The sequence below is a fragment of the Rhea pennata genome, chromosome Z (assembly GCF_028389875.1).
Source record: "Rhea pennata isolate bPtePen1 chromosome Z, bPtePen1.pri, whole genome shotgun sequence".
NCBI lineage: Eukaryota > Metazoa > Chordata > Aves > Rheiformes > Rheidae > Rhea > Rhea pennata.
The window spans coordinates 81,717,570-81,738,804 of NC_084702.1; the positions used below are offsets into that span (position 1 = coordinate 81,717,570).

Sequence of the window (21,235 nt, forward strand, 5' to 3'; positions counted from 1 at the left end):
TCAAATTTTGACCAAAATTCTCTAAAGATCATAGAGCAGGCATCTAAACAGGATATGGTTCAGAGTAACGGGTTTCTATACAGAAAATCTTTCACTTGAATGCAGTTAAAGTTGACTTCTTTTCCCCAAAGCTAGTATGTGGTTTTGCAGGTTTTGCTTATCAAAATATAACTTAGAGCTTAGTTCATGTTGCTTCCAGGACCTTCTACTTTAGATGACAAAGTGATCTGTTCACTCTTGCATCACACATGACGCTATATTCAGTCTTCAAATGAAACTAAACGAACCCTCTGACGTATAAAAGTTGTATCACAGAGTAGAAAGGCTTACTAAAATTACTTCAGGCCGTAAGAATTGGGAAACATTTTTTTTTTAAGACATATTTTCTTTTATGCAACCCTGTCTAACATGCTATAGGTGACCCTGCTGAGCAGGAAGGTTGGACTAGATGATCTCCAGAGGTCCCTGCCAACCTCACTGATTCTATGATTCTGTTAAGCTCTCTGGAATTTGACTTGGCCAATAAAATACTCAAAAAACCTCAATCAAAAGATCCTAGCAAGAATAATCTATTTTCTTAAAGAACTGTTTCTGCTTACATAAGAAAAAAAGTGCACTAAAACTTTAAAGTTCTACTTACAATCAAGTTCTTTTCTATTTCCTCATATACTTTATCCAGAGCTTCATCACGGTTAGTTATAGCTGCACTGGCCATCATGAACTTTTTATTCCATACTTCAAATTCCTCATGACTTATGTCTTTATAGCAGAGGCAGAGTGTTCTAAGAGTCTCATTTGCAAAAATCTGAAAAACAACAAAAAAGGCACATCCTCAAAACAAAACCCTTCATTTTGAAACCAAACATCAGTTAAGATAATAAGCATCAGACATGAATCTAATATAACAAATTTGTCTGTGCAATTAATCCTTGGCATTTCAAAAAGCTAAAAAATAAATTATAGCTGACAAAGCAGTGCAAATTGCAAGTTTAAACAGAGAAGTGAGAAACAAAACTAAGTTTAATGATCTGAAATATTGACAACTATGAATTATAGGTCTGCATGTGTTCTACTAGCTTAGAAAAAGGGATTAATAAAATGAGATTATGGGTAGAAATGAACTTAAAACATTATTGTGAAAACAGCATATAAATTGCAAACATACATCCAGTGCTTCTTCTGTAGCTTCTCTCTTTAGATTCCTTGGATGCAAGCGTTCGAAAATTACTGTATCGGCTCCTTTACAATATAGCCTGATATTTCCCTCAGATTCTCTTACTGTTGGGTAAAATATAAGAGATGGGACAAAATGTTAAAGTAATCTAGACAGAGAAGCTGTTTCAAATTAGATTTTTAAGTCTACTGCTGTTAATTACCAAAACTACAAGATCATGTTTCTTTCTAGTGCATCGTCTCTAAACATAGTCGCACTATGCATCGTCTTCCCTTTCAGAAGGGGACAAGATACTTGAACTCCCAAGAATTATGGTTTTGATGATGTTTCATATAATAGTAACTTCTCACTTGCCCATAGGAGCTAGGCAGAGACATACACCAGAGAGATGATGCACAGTATAATAATGAAAAAATTTAGCTCTGTAACTGATTCAAGATTGATTTCTTTATTCATATCTCAGCCTGAAAACCTAGTTCCTATAGCTATAGTTAGAAGAAATGTCAAATAAAACAAATTTGCTCTCTGGAGGAAAGGGGAATAAATCAGCTTTATAACATTTCTTCTAAGGTGACCAAGATTGTCTTCAGCAGATGCCATGCTTAAACACCAAGACAGTCTAGTAAACACACTTGCAACTAATTACAAAGTCTCTCTTTTGCAATCTAAAGCTATGCAGATTGAAATCTATTATAGGACCGTGTCACACAGCAAAACTTCTTGACCTCAGACAGCTTCCCTTGCATTTACTTTTTCCCGTACAAAATACGGATTGCCTTCAGTTCCTCATAACACGTTGCTCCCAATTTTTACCTCTGCTGAGAGGCTATACAAGCCTATCACTAACATTTAGTCATCTTTGGTCTCTGAATGGTAAGCTGAGCAGGTTAGACACATTAGTGTTAGGAGTCAAACACTATACAATCGCAATACATGATTTTGAGCCTCCGAAGTTTTTGTAAGAGGTCTTGCAAATTAAAGGTTGGTTGTAATCAACTTACCAATGACAGACATTCGTTTCCTGTCACTGTTGAAATCCAAGATAGCAAGGACGTCATAAGTTCTTTCAGTCCCCATTTCGCTTATAGTGATGGTATTTTGTGTTCGTGAAAGAAAAACGTAGCCAAAGTTTCTGGCTGCTGTAACCAAGGCCCCTTCATCTGGAGAGGCTGCTTGATAATTTAGCTGACCTGCGTCATTGAAACAGTGAAAAGCAAAGAAAGCCAGGGTACATTTGAGCATTACAGGGCAGCCATCAAATACCACAGCAAAAACTTCTCATCCACTTCTTAAAATAATTGAGAGTTGCAAATGTAATACCACACCCTTTCCACTTCTGAAGCTGGGTCTAATAAACTGACAGCAGTGCAAACAGAGCACAGGAACAACGAACACTTCTTTTCACCACACTGAAAACAACAGGTCTTCAAAAATATCTGTACTTGCACAACTGCATATGGAATCAGAGATCATGTTAATATCATTTTCATTTTTTTCGGGGTTTATGCTTTCGAGACTTTAAATATGGATCTGCTCAGAGAAAGGTTCAATAACCAGAAAACACAAGACCTCTGTATAAACAGCTCCATTACCTTTCTAAGTCTGCTGTTATTTAAGATGCATATTTACCAAAACGGCAATTGCCATGACAGTCCTCCTATCATAAAGAGGCAGCTAAACTCAGCACAAGGAATTCCACTGAGTCTTGCTGTTGTTTAATTTAAAAGAACAGTCTAACATTCCCTCCTACCTTGTGATAGATCTTAGTTTTTGACCTCTTCCATGCACAACTGGATTTGAACTGGTTTTTCTCCTTACACAGAAGAAACACTCACCATTAGAAACATCAACCATGACCGTGTGACAAATGGCAAGAAGAAAAAAGAACAGTCGAATTTCTGGATCCTTTCCAGATTTTATTTGCTCTATCAGGTAGTGATCATAGAATGAGAGCTTTCCATCTGCATACATGTTCCAGCTAAAATCAACTTGCTGGGTAAAAGAAGAGAAAGGCTGAGTCATTTCATGTGCAATTGCTTCAGGCCCACCCGTTTGTCTTCATGTTTTGGCAAGGGAGGGTTCACTACCCACCCTAGGGATGAATCAGAGTGACCTACCTCCAGGTGGTTTTGAAGCTGCCCTGAACCATCCCTGAAGTCTCCTGCAATGCAAGCACCATCAGTTGGAAGGCATACAAGAGAAAAACAAAGTTTTTACAACTCTTTCACAAAGTAAACAATCATACTAGAATATCTCAGATAAAGCAAATTTATTCACAACAGTACCTTTGTATCCTGTCAGGTATCTCTGTCTACAGGAAGGACATAGAACTGTCATAAAATGTCTACGTTGTTTTAAGGCAATTTTCACTGTCAGAAGTTCTACCTCCGTCTTCAAAGATGGGATGTTTAAAAAACACGTCATTACCACACTGTATTCCTTGTTGTTTGAACTGATCAAACTATAGTTCAGTTTTGGAGTATGTTCACTGTGTATTTTAAATATTATAAACCAAGCAAATTTGGAAACAGAACTATCAAACATCAAAACGAAAAACTGCTTTCATTACATTTTCTTACGTGTTTCTAAACCAATTTTGGCCAAGGAGTGTCTCTACCCGAAGTAAAGCATTCTGTAAATCACTCATTTCTGAGTCTTCTCCTGGAAGGTTTCCAGTCAGGCCCTTTCTAAAGGAGAAAACAGTGGAAAGCCCTCCAAAACATTAATTTTACTGGATCTTTATTCATTTCCAGGGCTAAATTGCAGAAGTTGAGCTGAAACTAAAAAGACTCACACATACCTCATTTCACACAGACACACACACACACCTCCTGAACAGGTTTATAGGCTAAAAATGAAAAACGAGTTAGAGGCTGCTGCTATGCTATATAATAACTTTTAAGGTTTCAGCATATGCTGCTGTCACAAATTAGGACTCACAGGACAGCGCTTCTGTTCTGGTGTCCATCCCAGCCAGAGACTTGATCCCTGAGCCACATACTTAACCTAGTTACTGGGACATCATAAGGGGGTCAGTCACTGTCTCTTCCCTTCTCCAGAGCAACAGAACCATGAAAAACTTCCACTTCCCTAAGCTGCTGTTGATATCCCCTTATGTTTTGCATCCACACACAGAGGTCTGAGAGAAGCGAAAGGCTTCAAATGGCCCACTGGAAATCCCAGTGTCAATTCACTCAATAAAACATATTTCTGGAAACAGAATAACTTGGCATTTGCTATTGAAATTAAAAACTGTTTTATTACTGGGTGCAGCCACAGTGGCATAGACCTACCGTATCTTTGGCCGTTAATGCAACATTTTTTAAATGTCATGACGTTCTGTGTAAGTGTTCCTGTCTTATCAGAGAATATGTAGTGGATTTGTCCAAGCTGTTCATTCAGTTTGGTGGTTCTGGCCTTTGCAGCTGTATCCTTTTCAGGGTAATACATTTGCAGGTCCCAGTCTATAAAATAGCTTTGGCCCAAACGAATCACTTCAACACTAAATGAAATAAAACAAAGTTCTTACTTCCGACATCACCTCATGTTTCAAAATATTCTCAGCCTATCACATGCAGGGAGCTCTGACTATATTTTCAGGGATTCAAATTGCTTACATAGCCCAGATGTTTAAGATGTAGCATTGACCATCATGTTACAGAGCACCCTGACCCTTAGAGAGGCCAAACTAGTGACTCAAACTAGTTACTAGTTACTGCTCAATAGTGCAGTAACTGGTGAAAGGCCCCTTATCAGTGCAAAAGTAATGATGGTGCTATTACCAATAACAAATACAAATCCCACTTGGGAATAGCATTGTAAGCACAATTTGGACAGCAGTAGTAGAAGGCTGGACCTACATTATAGACAGATCTGCCAAAAGCAAAGTTACTCATACTTGATAGGGCAGTAAGAAAGGCTTCTCTTTTGAGGTATAAACTGGGACTATATGATTTTTTCATTTTAATTTTATTTTAAAAGTAGTTTCTTCCATGCACATTCTTAAAAAAGACTGTAGAATTAAACAAGTTAAATACTGACAAGATAAATCCTGCAATTTTTTCAGACGTGATTGCTTGGGAAACAGTTTTCCCTATTCAAAGTATAAAACAAATATACTCAATATTGTAAGAGCTTGATATCCTTAAATTCTGAGTCAAAGATTATGATTTTAAACAAAAAATAATACAGCACATCTCACTTTCTTCTAAAATTCCAATAGAGAGGGGGAGCAAATTCAACAACTTTTCCGTAAAACAGAATTGCAAGGGATTAATTAAAGGCGGAATTAATGTGCTTTCCTACCCAACATGAAGCTCTGTTTGTTTTGACCAATGGAGAATTAAGTTAATTCACCATTAACTCTGAAGTTAGATAATTCAACTCTATAGTCAGCTATTTAAAGGCTAATTTACCTACCTCACATAAAGGGAAATGGGAACCATGGCATTCAGAACAATGATATATCCCCAAAAATTAAGAAAGCCACGGTAAGGAGGGCTGTAGTCTTCTCCATCATAGAGGTACCAAGAGGAGTTACCAATCTGCTGCTCCCAGTAAGTGTGTCCAATGGCAAGGCCAGCTGACAGCAGGATGAGGAAGACAAAGATCTGCAACACACAAAGAGAGGGCTGGTTACGCTTCAAAAATGTTTGCTAGACTTAATTCACAAATCTCCATGTTGAAGATAGAATATTATATTTCTTTAAAAGTAAATAGAAGGGAAGCAAATCTTTCCCAAAACAGTCTCTTCACATAATTAGAGTTCTAATTTTAGTCTACTCTCTAAGTATCATTTATATTTCTTTACATTTAGTTAGGCAGGTATGGATAGGGTACAGGAACATCTTTGGAGCAGGGGCAGAATCACAGACTCGTTGAGGTAAGTCCCAGCATGTGATGACAGTCTAGCTCCTTTTTACTCTTTCCCTGCCCAAGGTTATAGCTTCATTTTTACATGCTACTTTCCAAAAGTGAAATGCAGATTGGAGGACACTGCTTATTCTTCTCAACACACAAGACAACGGTACTTGTCTAGGAAGAAAAGCATGGGGTTTAACCTTCCAGGCAGAAGGTATCTCTGGACCAGGATCTAAGTTCAGTTCTTTATCCAATGATTTAGCAAAAACAAGAGAAGCACATGCAGCTCTGTTTTCTGAAGTATCTTTCTGCATTGTGTAGGCTGCCTATATATGCAATTTGGGGTCACAGATTCCATTGAGAGTTACACAGCACTTTAGAGTCCCTTCTACTTGAGTCAAGCTTCCAAGGTTCAAATAAAGTGAAAACATACTTAAACAAAAAAACAAAAAAGAAAGTTTCCTAAACTTGTATTCATTCAGTTTACTCACTTAAAATGATCTCAAACATCTGGATTTTAAACAAAAAGGCTTACAGTATAAACCACGTAGTTCATAAGGGAATCAATCTGTGTCCTTTTAAATCTGGTCTTTCCACTATTTTTCATTATTTTTGTATCAGCACCTAAAATAAATAAATAAAATTGCATGCAAGCGTTATCACTACTATTTTATAAGACTGGGACATAAAATATAGCCAAGGTTTACAAGCAAAGGATATCATGTCATTTCATAGGACGTGCTTCCAGGCAGTAAATACTACATGTGTTCATTTCATAAATACCTGCAAATATGACTACTCCATGACAGAAGTCTGTGTTCCTGATTTTACATCCACGTAATAAGATCTTATCAGCATCCAACGGATAACTCATGTTTCTCCAGAATAATGTTCCTGCAAACTTATCCAGTCGGTTATTAGGTTCTTCACATTCAATCAGACCTAAAAATTTGCAGAAGAATATGTTTAATACATATCAGTTTTACTAAACTGTATCAATTTCTACCTAACTATACAAGGAATTTTATTCCATGGATTTTTTTTTTTAATGAAAAAATAACTGTTCTGAATGAACCATTTCTTTTAAAATTTGGGTGGGCAAATATTCAGTACTGTGTTGCTGTCATTTTAAATATGGCCTCTTCAGTGGTATTCTCCTTCCACACTGAAGTAGCAGAAAGAATACATTTCTGCACCAATACCAGTACAGCATTTACTCATAAATAAGACACCTAGCATTCTTGTACACCTTAATATTCTCAAATCTCAACCATGGCCTGCATACAAAAGTGAGTCTGTCTTTGGATCTTACACTTGAGATGAATGCCATGTTCTGCATCAGTGTTTGATATTATTTTGCCATTGAAGATTTACCAGCAGTGATCCAACAGGGAAAGAGTATCCAAACCACACAGTTTCAAGTTGAACTTACATTCCACCACCCCTCTTACAAACCTTATGAAATATACTAGTACTTATTCAGATATCTGTGAATATTTTGGCTAAAAAAAAAAGTGACATTTGACTTTGACTTTTAGGACCCGCACTTATTCTCACTAATTTATGACTGGTCACTTGGTGCTATATATTTATATTTACATCCCCCAAAATCAAGCTCATTGTAAATTTTTGTTTCAAGCTGCACTTACCATCATCACAATTCTGTCTCATAAAAAACAAACAAACAAAAAAGAATTTAAAAAGTAAATAGCAACAAAAACCCAGATTGCTACAGAGGAACACAGAACAGCAGTTCCAGGTCAAAGCCATAGTTTCTCTAGCACAGACCTCCCTATCTCTAATTGAGAATGGTGGATGGGCAAGGGAGAGTAAAAGTACAGGATCAGCCAACAGTCACCGTCCCCCAACAGCTTGTGGCCAAAGGATTTCCTGAACTAGAGGTGATGTCTTTGCAGATAGATTCTCTTTCCCTATGAATCTGCTCAGTAAGAGTTCCTTGAGGGCACAAATGTTTTAGATCCACAACATCCTCTAGCATCCATAGCATGAATTTTAGCTTAACTATGTATTGCATGGAAAAGTGCCTCCCTTTTGATTATTTTGAATCTGTCAGTTGCTCATTTCATTTCACGCTCCTTGGTTCTTGCAGTGCAGTCATTACTTATCTACTCCACCAAGCCACTCTATGCTATGTTATGCTATGAAGGGCATATGAATACATCAGTACAAATACAAAGGAAATATATTGTTTTAACTTTGTTGTAAATCTCTTCTTCTTTGAAGCATTTATAAGTTTAAGATTGATAAAAAATTAATCTTGAGATAAAACTTAATTTCAGATCTCAGTAAGAGAATGGATTCCTCCCTTTCAAGTTTCACAATACACACAGAATGTAGCTGGATTATAATGATAATAGAAGCTATTTTCCAGATCTACTCCCAAGAGCAAACACACTTTTCCAAAGAAAAGAGATAGAAAAATACTAATAAAACTTTACTCAATCCTCTCTACTCAATGTGTCATAGATTATTCACAACATAGATCCCATCTTCAGATAGACTGTATTTTGCTGAGTGTTTTGCTCAGGAGCACAATTTCCTTGTATAACCTCCACTGCAATGTGACAAAAAGCCAAGAAACCACTAACTCCAGAATCACATGCACCTTTAGCAACATCCTTCCTGGATGTGATCCTGGGCAATGTGCTTTAGGTGACCCTGCTTGAGCAGGGGGGTTGGACTAGATGATCTCCAGAGGTCCCTTCCAGCCTCAACCCTTCTGTGATTCTGTGATTTTAGTCTGCACCCATGTTTTATTTATTTGTACTATGAACTGCTTGAGCAACATTTGAATAGTTTTTAAGTATAAAATACAACTGTACCAACCATTGAAGTCTGCCATTGCACTTTCTTCTTGAAGATATCTGTCTGTTACCTCAAGTGCCATTTTGAATTTTAAGTTAGTCTCACTAAGAAGAAAGGATAAAAAGGTCATTTTAATAAAAACATAAATGCACTAGAGAAGTCTGAACAACATTAAATTAAGAAGCAAAGCAACATGCCACAGTTACCTTATTTGAAGCAATGGCAAAGTCACGCGTTTGCAAATCTATTGTTCCTGAATGCGAAAAATCCAGGAACTAAGAGATTAGTTCTTAAATGGTTTAGTCATTTTTCTAAACTCAAATCTTATAGTGTAGCACCCCTTTACCTCTGCTCACTATAAATAGGTAAAGCTTCTTGGAATCATTATTTTACTAGTAGAACAGCTAAGTCTGAGGTAATGGTTATCTGAATACAATATTTAATAAGTGACACTGTTAAAAGCTCAGTAAAGAACAAACATATTTAGCAACACAAACAGATCCTTGCTTTGCATGATGTTATAAATTAGTCTGTAAGATCACTAAAGGTTGAGGGAGGAAGTCACTGACCACTCAGAAAAATTAACATTTACCTCATTAGGTGAAGTCCATTTCATTACAACTTTTCTAAAAGAAAATCAGTAAGAGCTTCTCTAACAACATGAGCTAAAGAACATTCACAAAGCATTTTGGCAAAGACAGGAAGATATATACTATTCCATAATTTGGAATTGGAACACTCTCTGCCCCATAATTTTTCCAGGGACTAAAGTGAGGCTGACTTGTTTGTATTTTCCTCATCTTCCTTTTGTTCTTTTAGTAGATGGGTAGTACTTGCCATTTCCAGGCATTTGGGACTTCCACCATCTCCATAACCTTTAGAAGATGATTGACAGCGGCTTTACAATGATGCCAGCCAACTCTCTCTACACCCACAGATGCACCCCATGAGGCTCATCAGGTAAATTTGTACAGATGGTCCCAAATTCAACTCTCCTCTGCTACCACTGGTTTGCCATTTACTTCATTGTTGTTTCTTGGTACAGACACTTAGGGGTTGACATTATCCATGAAGACTAAGGCAAAGAAAATAATTGTATTCCTACCTTGAAAATAACTGCATTGCTTTAAAACAGCCTATTTCTGAAATATGCACTTCTTGCTCTTTTACTGTTAAGCCAAAAATAAATCTAAAAAATCCTTAAATAGAGCCTTACCCATCTAGTTCAGCTGTTTCTATGTAGCAGAGACTGTTTGGTTCTGAGCTGGATAGTAGCAAAATATCAGCCTAGTAAAACAAATAAATAAACAGCAAATAAATCCAAGACAACATTTGTAAAGAACTCTGCAGAAAAATAAAACAAGAACATATCAAACTACTTACAGGAACGAAAGTATTTTTCTTCAGACGAATGACATCTCCAACTTTAATATCTTTCCATTTTGTATTTTTGAACCTAGTATGAAGATAGTTTAGTGATTATTATTGTTTCATCTAAAACAGTATGCACTTTATAAATCTTAAAATTCTGCAACTTCCTTATGTCAAAACATTACACCCTAAGTGTAAGCTCTGTTTTTTCCCTTTCTGGAAACTGCAATTTAGTTGGGATCTAAATCTACCTCTTCTTTTCCTTCTCCACATACACATGAATTTCTGACCTTCTCTCCAAGAAGGTTGCTCTTAGCATAGACTTATTATCACAGAATTAAATGTAAACGACTCCTTTAGGCAATTATCTTCTGATTCCAATTGTCACACAAACATGCACAGAAGAGTAGAGAACAATAAGCTGAATTTTCACAGTCATCTATAGTTCAAGATCTGTGATGAAACTTAGCAACAGAGCAACAAATACTACTTACAAAGTTAAAAGAGAACGGTACAAACCTTCCATCCTTGATGACATCACATGTCCTGTTATTAACCTCATTGTCCATCCTGTGACAAGCCTGGAAATGAGGGGCAGAGAACGTACTCACTGCACAGGCGGTGAGCACAACTAGAACAAACAAAACAAAACAAAACAAAACACCCAACCCATTGTTTTCTTTTGTTTTTAATATTAACAAAACATGTTTCTTACAAAGTCATCCACTAGGTCTTTGACTGCAGTTATTCCCAGCACCAAGAGTAAGGGTAACAGTGTTGTATACCATGAAAGAGTCGTTATTTGAGGAATCGTCTACAAGAAAGGAATAAACAAAACCATCTCAATACAGGATTATTATCACATTAAAATAAGAGATATTAAGAGTAAATTGACTTATAACAAAGAAAGTCAACATATCAAAGAGAATTCTAGGCTGGGTTGGGAAGAAGCACAGAACTCTCAGGGACAAGCCTGACCATACAATAATTGTAATAACTTATATTTTGTGTTGATACTTTCAATTTGTGAATGGAACTTGACAGCCACCATATGTTTTACAGAGAAAGAGCCAACAGAAACATCTTTTCCCCACAAAATTCATGAACTATGTAACTAGCTTATCCTATCTAATACAAAAACAAGTAATGAATAAAACCTGTGTTGTTCCAGATTTTTATTAAAACGTGCTTAGTTTCTGCAACAGTTGAAATACAGTCCCCTGTGAAGTGTTCTGCAATTTCATGATAGGGTAACAACGCAGTGTGTCGTAAGTGTTTAGCTTAGTACAAAAGCACCTTAAACTCATTTCGGACTTAAAACTTCTCTATGTAAAACATATCTTACCTGTAAAATAAGAAGGACAAGGAAATAGAAATTGGCTGCTCTTTTAAACTGCTCAAACAGATTTAGTGGTAAAAAAGTGATTGGGTTGTACTTGTATGTCTTAATTGCATTTCCCTGTTGAAGAAAATCAAGTGTCATTCACAACAGCAATACATGAATTGATTCTTCCTCAATCATAAATGTACAATTCATATTTTTAAGTAAAGCATTTTAATAGTCAAATCATTCCTATAAACAGCTTTGTTAGAGTTGTGCCTTTCCTAAACGGTTTAATGTGGGTTGAAGTCTCAGTGAAACTAAGGCACAAGGATCCATTTCACTGACTTTAACATACCCCGGAAAAGCTGCTTAGACTTCATAAACTTCAATTCTAGCAATATGTTAAAATTACACAGAGTGCCTTGTAAACCCAGAGCACGAGTAACAAGGTACAGGACCTGTCACCACTAGGTCACACTTTTAAGTTTAGCTCAGGTCACCAGCAACTGTGAAGTTGCTGCTGTCTGACAGCGTTCTCCGGCTTAGGCATATGCCTGCAAGGAGATCAGGGAAAGAACAGACAGCTTACTAGACTTAATCATTCAAAGATTATACTCTCCTTTAAGCATCACAAACGAAACCAGTGTTCTCACAGTCAACAGCCCGGGATGCCAGCTCTGCAGTACGCTGTTACAGTGCAGTAACAGAGCTGGCAGCGTGGGCACAGGGTGCAGCGGCAGAACTCCTGCCCTTGCCCATGCAACTTCCTCTGCAGAACCTGCTCGAGGGCTTACAAACCCTGTGGTGCAAGAAGCAGCTCTGCTGGAGAACTGCACCCAGCACTACAGGACATCACACAGCCACAGCGTGGATGGGATACAGCCTCTCCGCAGGCAAACAACACAGCGCCTGTGCATCTGTGCCAGCCGGGCACAGAGAAGGGAGGAAGCTGCAGTGATCTCCTCCTCCCAGAGAGTCCACTCCGAGGTGTATCATTTAGACACGGCGTTTGCCGTATCACAGATCTACCTGACATCACTATTTGGCACGTAACAGGTCTCAGACATCAGACTAGAAATACTGAACCCAGAGACAAAGGGCTGTTAATTAAATCCATTCAGGAGGGACTGTGTGGGACTCAAAGGTTAAGCTGCATGACAGTCAGTCCCACACCTAGTCTGAGTATAAAGGATTTCCATTCTAGCAACAGCTGCAGTCGTAGGAGTTTTAATAATAAATGTCCACGAAATAGCCCCAACTGCCTCGAGTCCACAAAGCAGGTAGCTCAGCAGACTCATGGAAACCACACAAGCCAACGCCTCGCAGATCAACCAGGCCAGTTCACACGGAACCCCGCAGCGCTATCGCCTATCACTTGCAACCTGTATCGCATACTAGTGCCATAGCTTTATTATTTTGAAAAGAAACAATTCCATTAAAAAAAAAAAAAAAAAAAAAAAAAAAAAAACAGAAAGAGGAAAAAAAAGTGAAGCTTTTGTCTTGATAAAAGAGATTAAAATGTCTACTTGATAATTAGGTGGGCTACGTCCCCCATTCTAAATCCAAACTGGGAGGCTCTCACTCTTTGTGTTTAAATGACTAGACATGCCCAATTTGTAAGACTTGTCTCAGTCTAGCTTGATCAGGATATTGCTTAATAACATACTAAGCCTTCTTATATGAAAAACAACAAGACAACACCTATTTGAATGTTCATAATAGCTGCAGTTGAGCAGATAAAACTCAGAATTTGGATCAAGGACACCTGGCTTCTAATGCTCTGTCTCATCTTAAGTAATTCTCTTGATACCTTGATTTTCCACTCACAAACCTGAAATCAATAACACTTTCTGACCTTTGTGGAAAACCTGAGGAAAGTGTGGCTTTCATACCAGTCTACAGTTATTGAAAATATCATACTGAGATTAGCAAAGCATTCATCCTGATCATCTGAAAATAAAAAAAAAACTTACTGCATATTTGCTTTTTTTAAAGCATAGGAACAGTGTTCTCTTAAACTGGGGCTGTTCATGGAAGTGTTGATCATTTGCTTTAACTTGCCAGTTGCAGTCTGGAAGAGACAAGGCAGAATGGGTCAATAGCTGAATGCTTTAAAGATAAAGAAACAAGTTTTCCAATTTCAGATTTTCTTTCAAATGCCATCCTTTTAAGGTGCCTTCAACTGAAACAAAAGTGAGACTGTATCTACTTTCTTCATGTATTGTCTAAAGGTTTTCAAGAATTTTCCAGGTTGTCTTTATTAAGAATTACAATACAGTCAGAGTTACTGATAACAATTTGGAAGTTCTATAATGTACTGAAAACTTAACAGAGTAACACTTAGTCATACTAAATTCCCTTCTTTCCTCTCTTCAAATTTGCTTTTGCTAATACCTGCTAACCACTAAGTATGCAAAACAGGATTTCTCAGTCTTTTTTTTTAAATGAAAGAGTACATTCTTGGAAAGCTAAATTCATAAAACAATATCATACAATAGTTTTCATTTACAACTGTAAAAAAGGTTAAAATCTAAAGAGTTTGTTTTATTTCCTCAGTCATCAATTCTGCTCAATTGCTTGAAAGCTTGGAAATATGAATTGCATTTTGCTGCAAAATTTAATAAATCTACACAAATGATATCAGTAACGGTCTTCTGAAGTTTTGGACCACAAGCGGATAAAATCATTTAACAGAACAACTGAGCAAGCTTGTCTCCTTCTGTCACCTTCAGAATTTGACATTTAAAGCCAGGCTTGATATACAACATTCCTAAGGGGAAAGTTTCTAGAAGCACTCCTAACAAACCCTCTATCTCCACCCTAAGGTGCATTATGTAAGTCCTGTGAACTCCACCTTTAAACGGAGCTTATCTAGGATGCAAATAGTTTTTGTCTGAACAATATTTATTTACAGTAAATATTTATATTTAAATATTTAATTTAATATATAAAATTTAAATATTTATAAATAAATATTTACAATATTTATTGCCAGAATGACTCCTGCTGTCAAGATTCCTTCACCTGCCAAACCTTTAAAGTAATGGGATGCGTTGTGACAAAGGAGAATATTAGAATGAACTTGCAAAATATTCTGATGTACTTTTACAAGGTACCAGTGTAGCAGACCTGTTTAGACAGTTAACTTAGTAGTTCAACCAATCTGAGGGGCATTTCAAGCTTTGTCTTTGCACAGTCAGTAGGTTTTTAACTGACTCACATAAGCACTTTACCTGCCCCGGGGAAGGATGAGACAGAAACAGTACTTGAAGAATATTTAAGTGCAGTTTGCTTTGCTCGTCAATAAGCTATCTCGCCCTTTTTCTCCAAACCACAGTAAGTGTTTCTAAGCAGTGCTCTTTCTGATTTCATGGGGTTCGCATGATCTCAGTGTATCCACCACTACAGAGCAAAGGTGCTGAATTAGAAACAAGAGGGGTGAAACTCCAGGAGCTGCTGGCCTGCCACGCCAGAGACCTTCAGAGGAAGTAAATGTGAATTCAGTACAAGGCTGCTGTAAGGGAGATGATCATGGGCTGTTCCAAGATAAAAAAAACAAAACCTCAAATTCACAAAGCCATTTTTTTTCCATCCAACACATAAAGCAAGTTTCCTTTTGACAAATCTAGGAAGTAAGATATTTACTATCATTACATTTCCACTATATTGTTGGCAAGCTGTTAGAACACTCTGGTGCTATACAGAGAGCTATTGCCTAACTCCACAAACATATCAGAGAAATAGTTACCTTGTTGAAGCACTTGTATTTAAAATTGCACAAATGAAAATATACATCAGATGCAGATGTATTGTGCATCCTTTTCAGGGCTTACATAAACCCCTGCAACTCACAGCACTTTTGGCTGTATTGTATGATTCACAAAAGAATTACAAGGGGATCAATTTTTGATTTCTAAAGAGATAAACATTATTGAAGCGCATGAACTGAGAAAATGATTAAATTTTGTCAAAATGGCAGGACTGAAGACTATCAGACATACCTACGAGAACATTTCTTAAAAATTGTCATTCATACAAATGTTGCAGCATTGATAAACCTTAATACCTCTGATCAAGAACTGGCTGATAAAACCTTAATGGAGAAAAACTCCCAAGATTATTTTGGATTGCTTTAAAGTGATATTAATACCTAGTTTTTGTGAAGATGGATCAATAATTCATCATCTTCAAAGGAACATAAAGAGAAAACCATTTTAGTTGAGAGTGAGAAAGAATGTGAAAAGGATGACATCTTTGCTGTGCTACCTAAGGATAATTAGCCACTGAATCATTCAACAGGTCTACAAATTCTGCAACTTATGCTAGAAAATTATCTCTTAACCAGAACAGGGAAGAAAAGAAGAAGTTTGAAGGAAAACAAAAACTGAATGGGTAGATTTGCCAACTGCCTATAAACTCTTATGATAAGAATAGTGCCCTATTGAGCTTGCATAGTAAAAGCTCCTACCTCCTTAAAGCTTTTGCCCTGCCTGGGAGCTTAAGAGGAATCCTGCCATCTCCACAGCTCTCTTCTGTATTTTGTATAATAATATAGGTAACAGATTAACTGTACAGATGAAAGAATTTGTAGTTACACTGAACAAGTAAACATTACAACCTCTTTGGAAGGTGGAATCAAAATTTATCTCATTGATTTAGGATTCTCTCCAATTCACTAGAATAAAGAAGCATGTTACACTTCTGAAAGAGAAATCAAATGTGTAGGAGATTCTATTTTATTTCAGTTTCTTTTTTTTTCTCCTTGGTGCTTAGAATAGGTGACAAAGTATAATTTGTGTTAGTGTTTGCCAGTGTATTGTGTCTACAAAATAAAGTGTCTGAAAAAACAAGAAAAAAGATAACAGTCATAATGGGAAACCCAGAAAACATAACCGATGATGAGAAGCTAAAGAAGTTGTGTTTACTCTACAGCCTATACCACCTCAATAATATATATATAAAAAAAACCAAAACAATGAATATGTAATAGACGGTTATAAAACAATAGCTCATCAGTTGTCCCTCACTGCCACATAAACAGGAAGAAATCCTTATATACACAGCAAGGAGTAGTTAGGAAAAAATAACTGCACTGAAACATGGTAAAAAAAAGTATTTAGGGGAGTTGTAGACTTTTCATTGACAGAAGTCAAGAACAGGTATTTCTAAGCCATATCAAAGAGATTCCTCTTGTTTAGGTTCTTACTTTGACGGCAACACAGGCTGTATTTGATGGATTTCTTTAAGTGTCGTCTTACTTTCTATTACTCTGTAATAGAAATAACTGTCGTCTAATAACTTTCTATTACTCTGTAACTACTACAAATAAAGACAATCACAAGACTAAAAGCAGGGAAGCTGAAATCTCATTTATGTAAAAGTATGAAAAAAAATGTATGCAAACCAACAGACTAAACAAAGCAGGTTGGCTTATGCTGGCTCAAATTTACAGATCATGGGGAAGACAACTAACAGATGATCTTTTCAAGCAGTTCTCAAACCACAGACTGTACATTAAGGATTTGCCACGATTAAGATGAGACCACTGTGCAGATCATTAGTTTTGTGCAACACACAGTGGCATGGGGTTTTGGATTTAGACCAGAATAAGTCTATTTTCTTACTGATCTGCATTAAACTGAATTACCATCATTTACTCTGTTACAGATTTACGTAAACTATCCATTCCAAATCCATTCCAATAAATAAAATACAAAAATCAAATTGATCTATGCACTGCTCAGCCTTTGAATCAGAGCTATCTGCTCATAAAGTTTGTCTCATAACATTACCTTTTTTAAGTGACTCTCGTTTCTCCTCAGCTTCTCTATTGATTCGATTTTGTTCTGGTTCAACTGCAGGCTGCTGGCTGTCCAATTCATCCTCTGCTTCATCATCACTGTACGGCATCACCTCATCATTGGGCTGTGAATCCTCATCAAAGGTAGTCTCTGAATCCCTTTCGGGGTTCATTCTGCTAGTGCTCTGTGAACATTTTATAAACACAAAGGAATGAGTTAACGTATCAAGTGTTGGAAACCACGTCTCCATAAATCTAATCTGTCAACATCTGTCAGTAAAATCACATTCAAAACTAGTTCTCTGAGAGCAGCTTAGAGCATGGACTCAGTTTTCAAATACAGTTCAAAGCCAACAAATCCTTCATTAACATTCTGCTGTATGTAATTACAAATGCTCTTATGAAAGATTAAAGGAACACTCTACTTTCTTGACATAGGAAATCTTCAATGGATTGTAGAAATTAGCAAGCCCAAGAACACCTGAATCTTATCAGTTGCCATTACTCTGTTCTTTATAGCAATATCAGGGCGATAAGAGTTAAAGGAATTTAGATCCTATTTCACCAGCTAGAAGGCCGAGCACTGAGCAAAAGCCAATGCAAATGCTTGCAATCAGCAATTCAGGTCACAGCTCCTCAGGCCCAGGTCCACCTGCTGAAAGGCAGCAGGAACAGCTGTCACACGAAATAAACCTTACTTTCCCTCTCTCCTCTCCAAAGTCTTAACAGGAACATTTGCCATTACAAGATGTCACATTTTGGTATCCCAATATCTAAGGAAGTTTAAAACTCATTTTCCAGATGTTCAACACACACACACAAAATCCAGTTGTACCTATGCTACGTGTGTGCCCATAACTCTGCTGAAACTTTCCAGGAAGCTCACATGGTCCCTATACCTTACATACAAATACACTGTCTTCCAAATTGTGATCTCCATCTTCCATAAAGTACTTTTAAATTATAGCTCTTGAGAAATTCCTGGCATTGTTATTATTTGAGCTTCTGCATCTTCCTGTGATCTTAGATACTAGCAAGACAAGCAAGAGAAGATTCTAGCCTCCTTTCACATTTTCAGATTGTACAGAACATTTCTACTACTTCAGCCATTTACTGCAGTGGGTAGTATTTAACTGTTTGTAAATAAAATTCAGAAACCATTACTCATGTGTAACTCCTCCCCCTCCAACCACCAACCAGGAAGAACGACCTACACAACTCCTGAATGGTCTTCATTGACACTGCGTTAGTTAATCACTTTGCTGAGTAATTTGGCATTTTATTAATTGATGTTGTACAGCAATTTAGATAATTCCAGTGAGTGTGCCCCACTCATTTCCAACTATTCAATACCCCAGTCAGCTATACTGAGGTCTGCACTACTTGCATTTATTTCTAAAGATCAGTACTTCCAAATAGATTCTGTTCTGTCTGTTCAAGGCATGGTACAAGTTGTAGGAATATTTTTAAATATTCCTCCACCACCGTGAGAGGAATGAGTTCCATGACCTCAGCAATTTCAAAATTAAATTAAACAGACAGTTGAAGCCAAGTAACGTATTACCCGGCTACCAGGTATCTGCCTATTGACCCATGTTTTAAAAGAGTTTGGCTTTGTGAAGTAACACCAATGCTACCCTATACCCCATATGCTGTTGCTAATGAAACCAGCAAATAGCTGTGCCAACACCCATTACTGGGGCTGACAGCAAACCTTGTCGATATCCAAGTTTCTATTTTTACAAAGCTGAATTGTCTCCCCTCCCTAATATCTCTTAGTAGAGAGTTATAAATATTAAATGAGTACTTAATATGCTACTCAAATGACACAACTGTCTTCTACAAGCCCAAAACATACAATGCTATTTCACCATCTGTAGTACTGTAGTATTCTCCTACTACACAAGCTAATGTTTCGAGACTGCCAGTTTATTAAGCAAAATGAAAAGCAGATATATGAACGCAGTTTGATTGAATATGAATGAGCACAACTTCTTCCAAGACCCACTCAAGCTGTTGGAGCCTGCTCATCAACGTAATCAGCTGGGAATGGGACAGCTAGTCAGTAACATACAAGTTATGGAACCTGAAACTTCTGCTGAAGGATTATGTGCTTTCCTAGACAGCCTTGGAATTAGGCAATTCATCCGAGAAACAAGAGATTCAAGCTTAAACTCATGTACTTGAAGATCTCACTGTGCTGTTTTGGTTTCTTTCTCCTCTTTTTACCCACTCTGTTCTTCCTCGACCACTACCCTATGCACACAAAATCTCGTATTTCACCTGATGTAGAAAGGAAAAAAGTATACATCTGAAATCTGAACTAAAAATTTATTTCTATAGCAACCTGCTCATTAGCAGCTTTATGCACAGGGCCAGTATAACCTGAGCGCACGTCACCGCAGAAACCAGTCTGCGATGTAATCCATGCAATTTAGCAGGCATACAGTCCGGGAAGACGTCCGCTGCCGGGCCCCTACCACAGCTGTGCCCCGGTGACGACGCGGACCGGGCACAACGCCCCTCTGCCTCCAGGAGCTCTGCCTAGCCGTAGCGTTCACCCCCAGCGGCAGAAACCTCAGCGCCAGGGTCAGCAACAAGCGTTTTGTGGCCTCTTCATACAGGCCTAAAAAGACACAGAAACGTAAGGTGTTGAAAGGGAGCTGTAAAAGCGTGTAAAAACAAACAGGCCGATTAACAGGCACCCAGACACCCACTGGCAGCAAGACTGAACGTATGAGGCCACAAGATCGGGGTGGGGGTAAATCCAGGAAATAAACAAACTCTGATAATTACTGCTTCTGGTGTGACACGAAGAACAGATAATTGCTGTACGTTATTTTTCTTAATATAGGCAGTATACTGTCTCCTCAAAATAAACTTCAATTGGAAATGCAAATAATATCTGTTTCTTTAAGAATCTGATACTACAATTTCTTCTATCAATGGCATATAGACAAAAGTTTTCTGTACATTGAGAGAGAAGCCATTTCAAAATGTGATCCCAGAGGTTTTACAAGATGATGCTTTGAGGGATCCCAATTCATTTTACATCTGTCAGCCTCAGACAAGTGTTTTCATTGACTGTCACAAACTAGATCTCCCAAACTAGAAGAAAACTGAGGATAAGCACAATACTTACTTTTTTGCTCTGCAATTAGACACACACCTTCCATCATTTTTATGTTCTTGATTTTGAAATAAGTTTGCTTTATTTTTAGTTTTCAAAGCCTAGCCCTAAACTAAGTATTGTTAAGAAAGCAATAAACTAAGCATTATTATTTTGGGCTCTTATGACTTAACTGGCTCTCTCGCATAGCTAGCCTACAATTCTCAACCCAGACTTCAGTCATAAGACAGTTGAACGCTCTTTATAAAAGGCAAATACTATAACCAGTCTAAAGGCATCAACGGCTGAAGTCTGCTTAATAGTGTTTAAAAGGATTCAGTATCAGAGAAGACAGTCATAAGGCAACAAGGTGCACAGAAGGTGCAGCCTGCAGCAAGCACAGTCACTTAAAATCCCCCGGGCAGGACAGCCGCGGCTCGGGTTCCCCCGCTCACCGTCACCCAGCGCGGCGGCTCTGCGGAACAGGCGGCGGCCGGAGGCAGGAAGGCGCCCGGCGCTGTGCGGCATCAATCCCGCGTCAGTTCCGAAGGCAAACCACCCTCACACACCAACGGCGGGTACACCAGAGCCTTTCTGTAAAGAACAAAAAATCCAATATGACTAAATATTTATCCAAATTAAGTTCCTGAATTTATCACTGACCAGCATCTATTATTGCCTCTGCCACTAAACAGGCGCCAATAAATCATAAGAGACTCCAGGAAAAAGTCCTGGCAATAGTTACCACAGAAGTGCTACAAAAATACTGGA

The 21,235-nt window shown here is 37.7% G+C and overlaps 1 protein-coding gene across 1 annotated transcript in view; it reads right to left on the reverse strand.

The window, feature by feature from the left end:
- The window catches only part of ATP8B1 (ATPase phospholipid transporting 8B1), a 34,664-nt gene extending 13,666 nt beyond the window's left edge, over window positions 1-20,998 (reverse strand). The window contains exons 1-18 of the mRNA XM_062599739.1: window positions 20,920-20,998; window positions 17,348-17,540; window positions 13,529-13,626; window positions 11,577-11,690; window positions 10,947-11,045; window positions 10,751-10,812; window positions 10,244-10,316; window positions 10,077-10,147; window positions 8,882-8,964; window positions 6,818-6,976; window positions 6,570-6,658; window positions 5,594-5,784; window positions 4,468-4,676; window positions 3,292-3,335; window positions 3,010-3,166; window positions 2,176-2,364; window positions 1,166-1,278; window positions 641-805 (exon numbers count right to left, since the gene is read on the reverse strand). Of these exons, the coding sequence (XP_062455723.1) occupies window positions 641-805; window positions 1,166-1,278; window positions 2,176-2,364; window positions 3,010-3,166; window positions 3,292-3,335; window positions 4,468-4,676; window positions 5,594-5,784; window positions 6,570-6,658; window positions 6,818-6,976; window positions 8,882-8,964; window positions 10,077-10,147; window positions 10,244-10,316; window positions 10,751-10,812; window positions 10,947-11,045; window positions 11,577-11,690; window positions 13,529-13,626; window positions 17,348-17,528 (2,097 nt within the window). The 5' untranslated portion in view covers window positions 17,529-17,540; window positions 20,920-20,998. The remainder of the gene's footprint in view (window positions 1-640; window positions 806-1,165; window positions 1,279-2,175; window positions 2,365-3,009; window positions 3,167-3,291; window positions 3,336-4,467; window positions 4,677-5,593; window positions 5,785-6,569; window positions 6,659-6,817; window positions 6,977-8,881; window positions 8,965-10,076; window positions 10,148-10,243; window positions 10,317-10,750; window positions 10,813-10,946; window positions 11,046-11,576; window positions 11,691-13,528; window positions 13,627-17,347; window positions 17,541-20,919) is intronic.
- Between the last annotated feature and the right edge of the window lie 237 nt (window positions 20,999-21,235).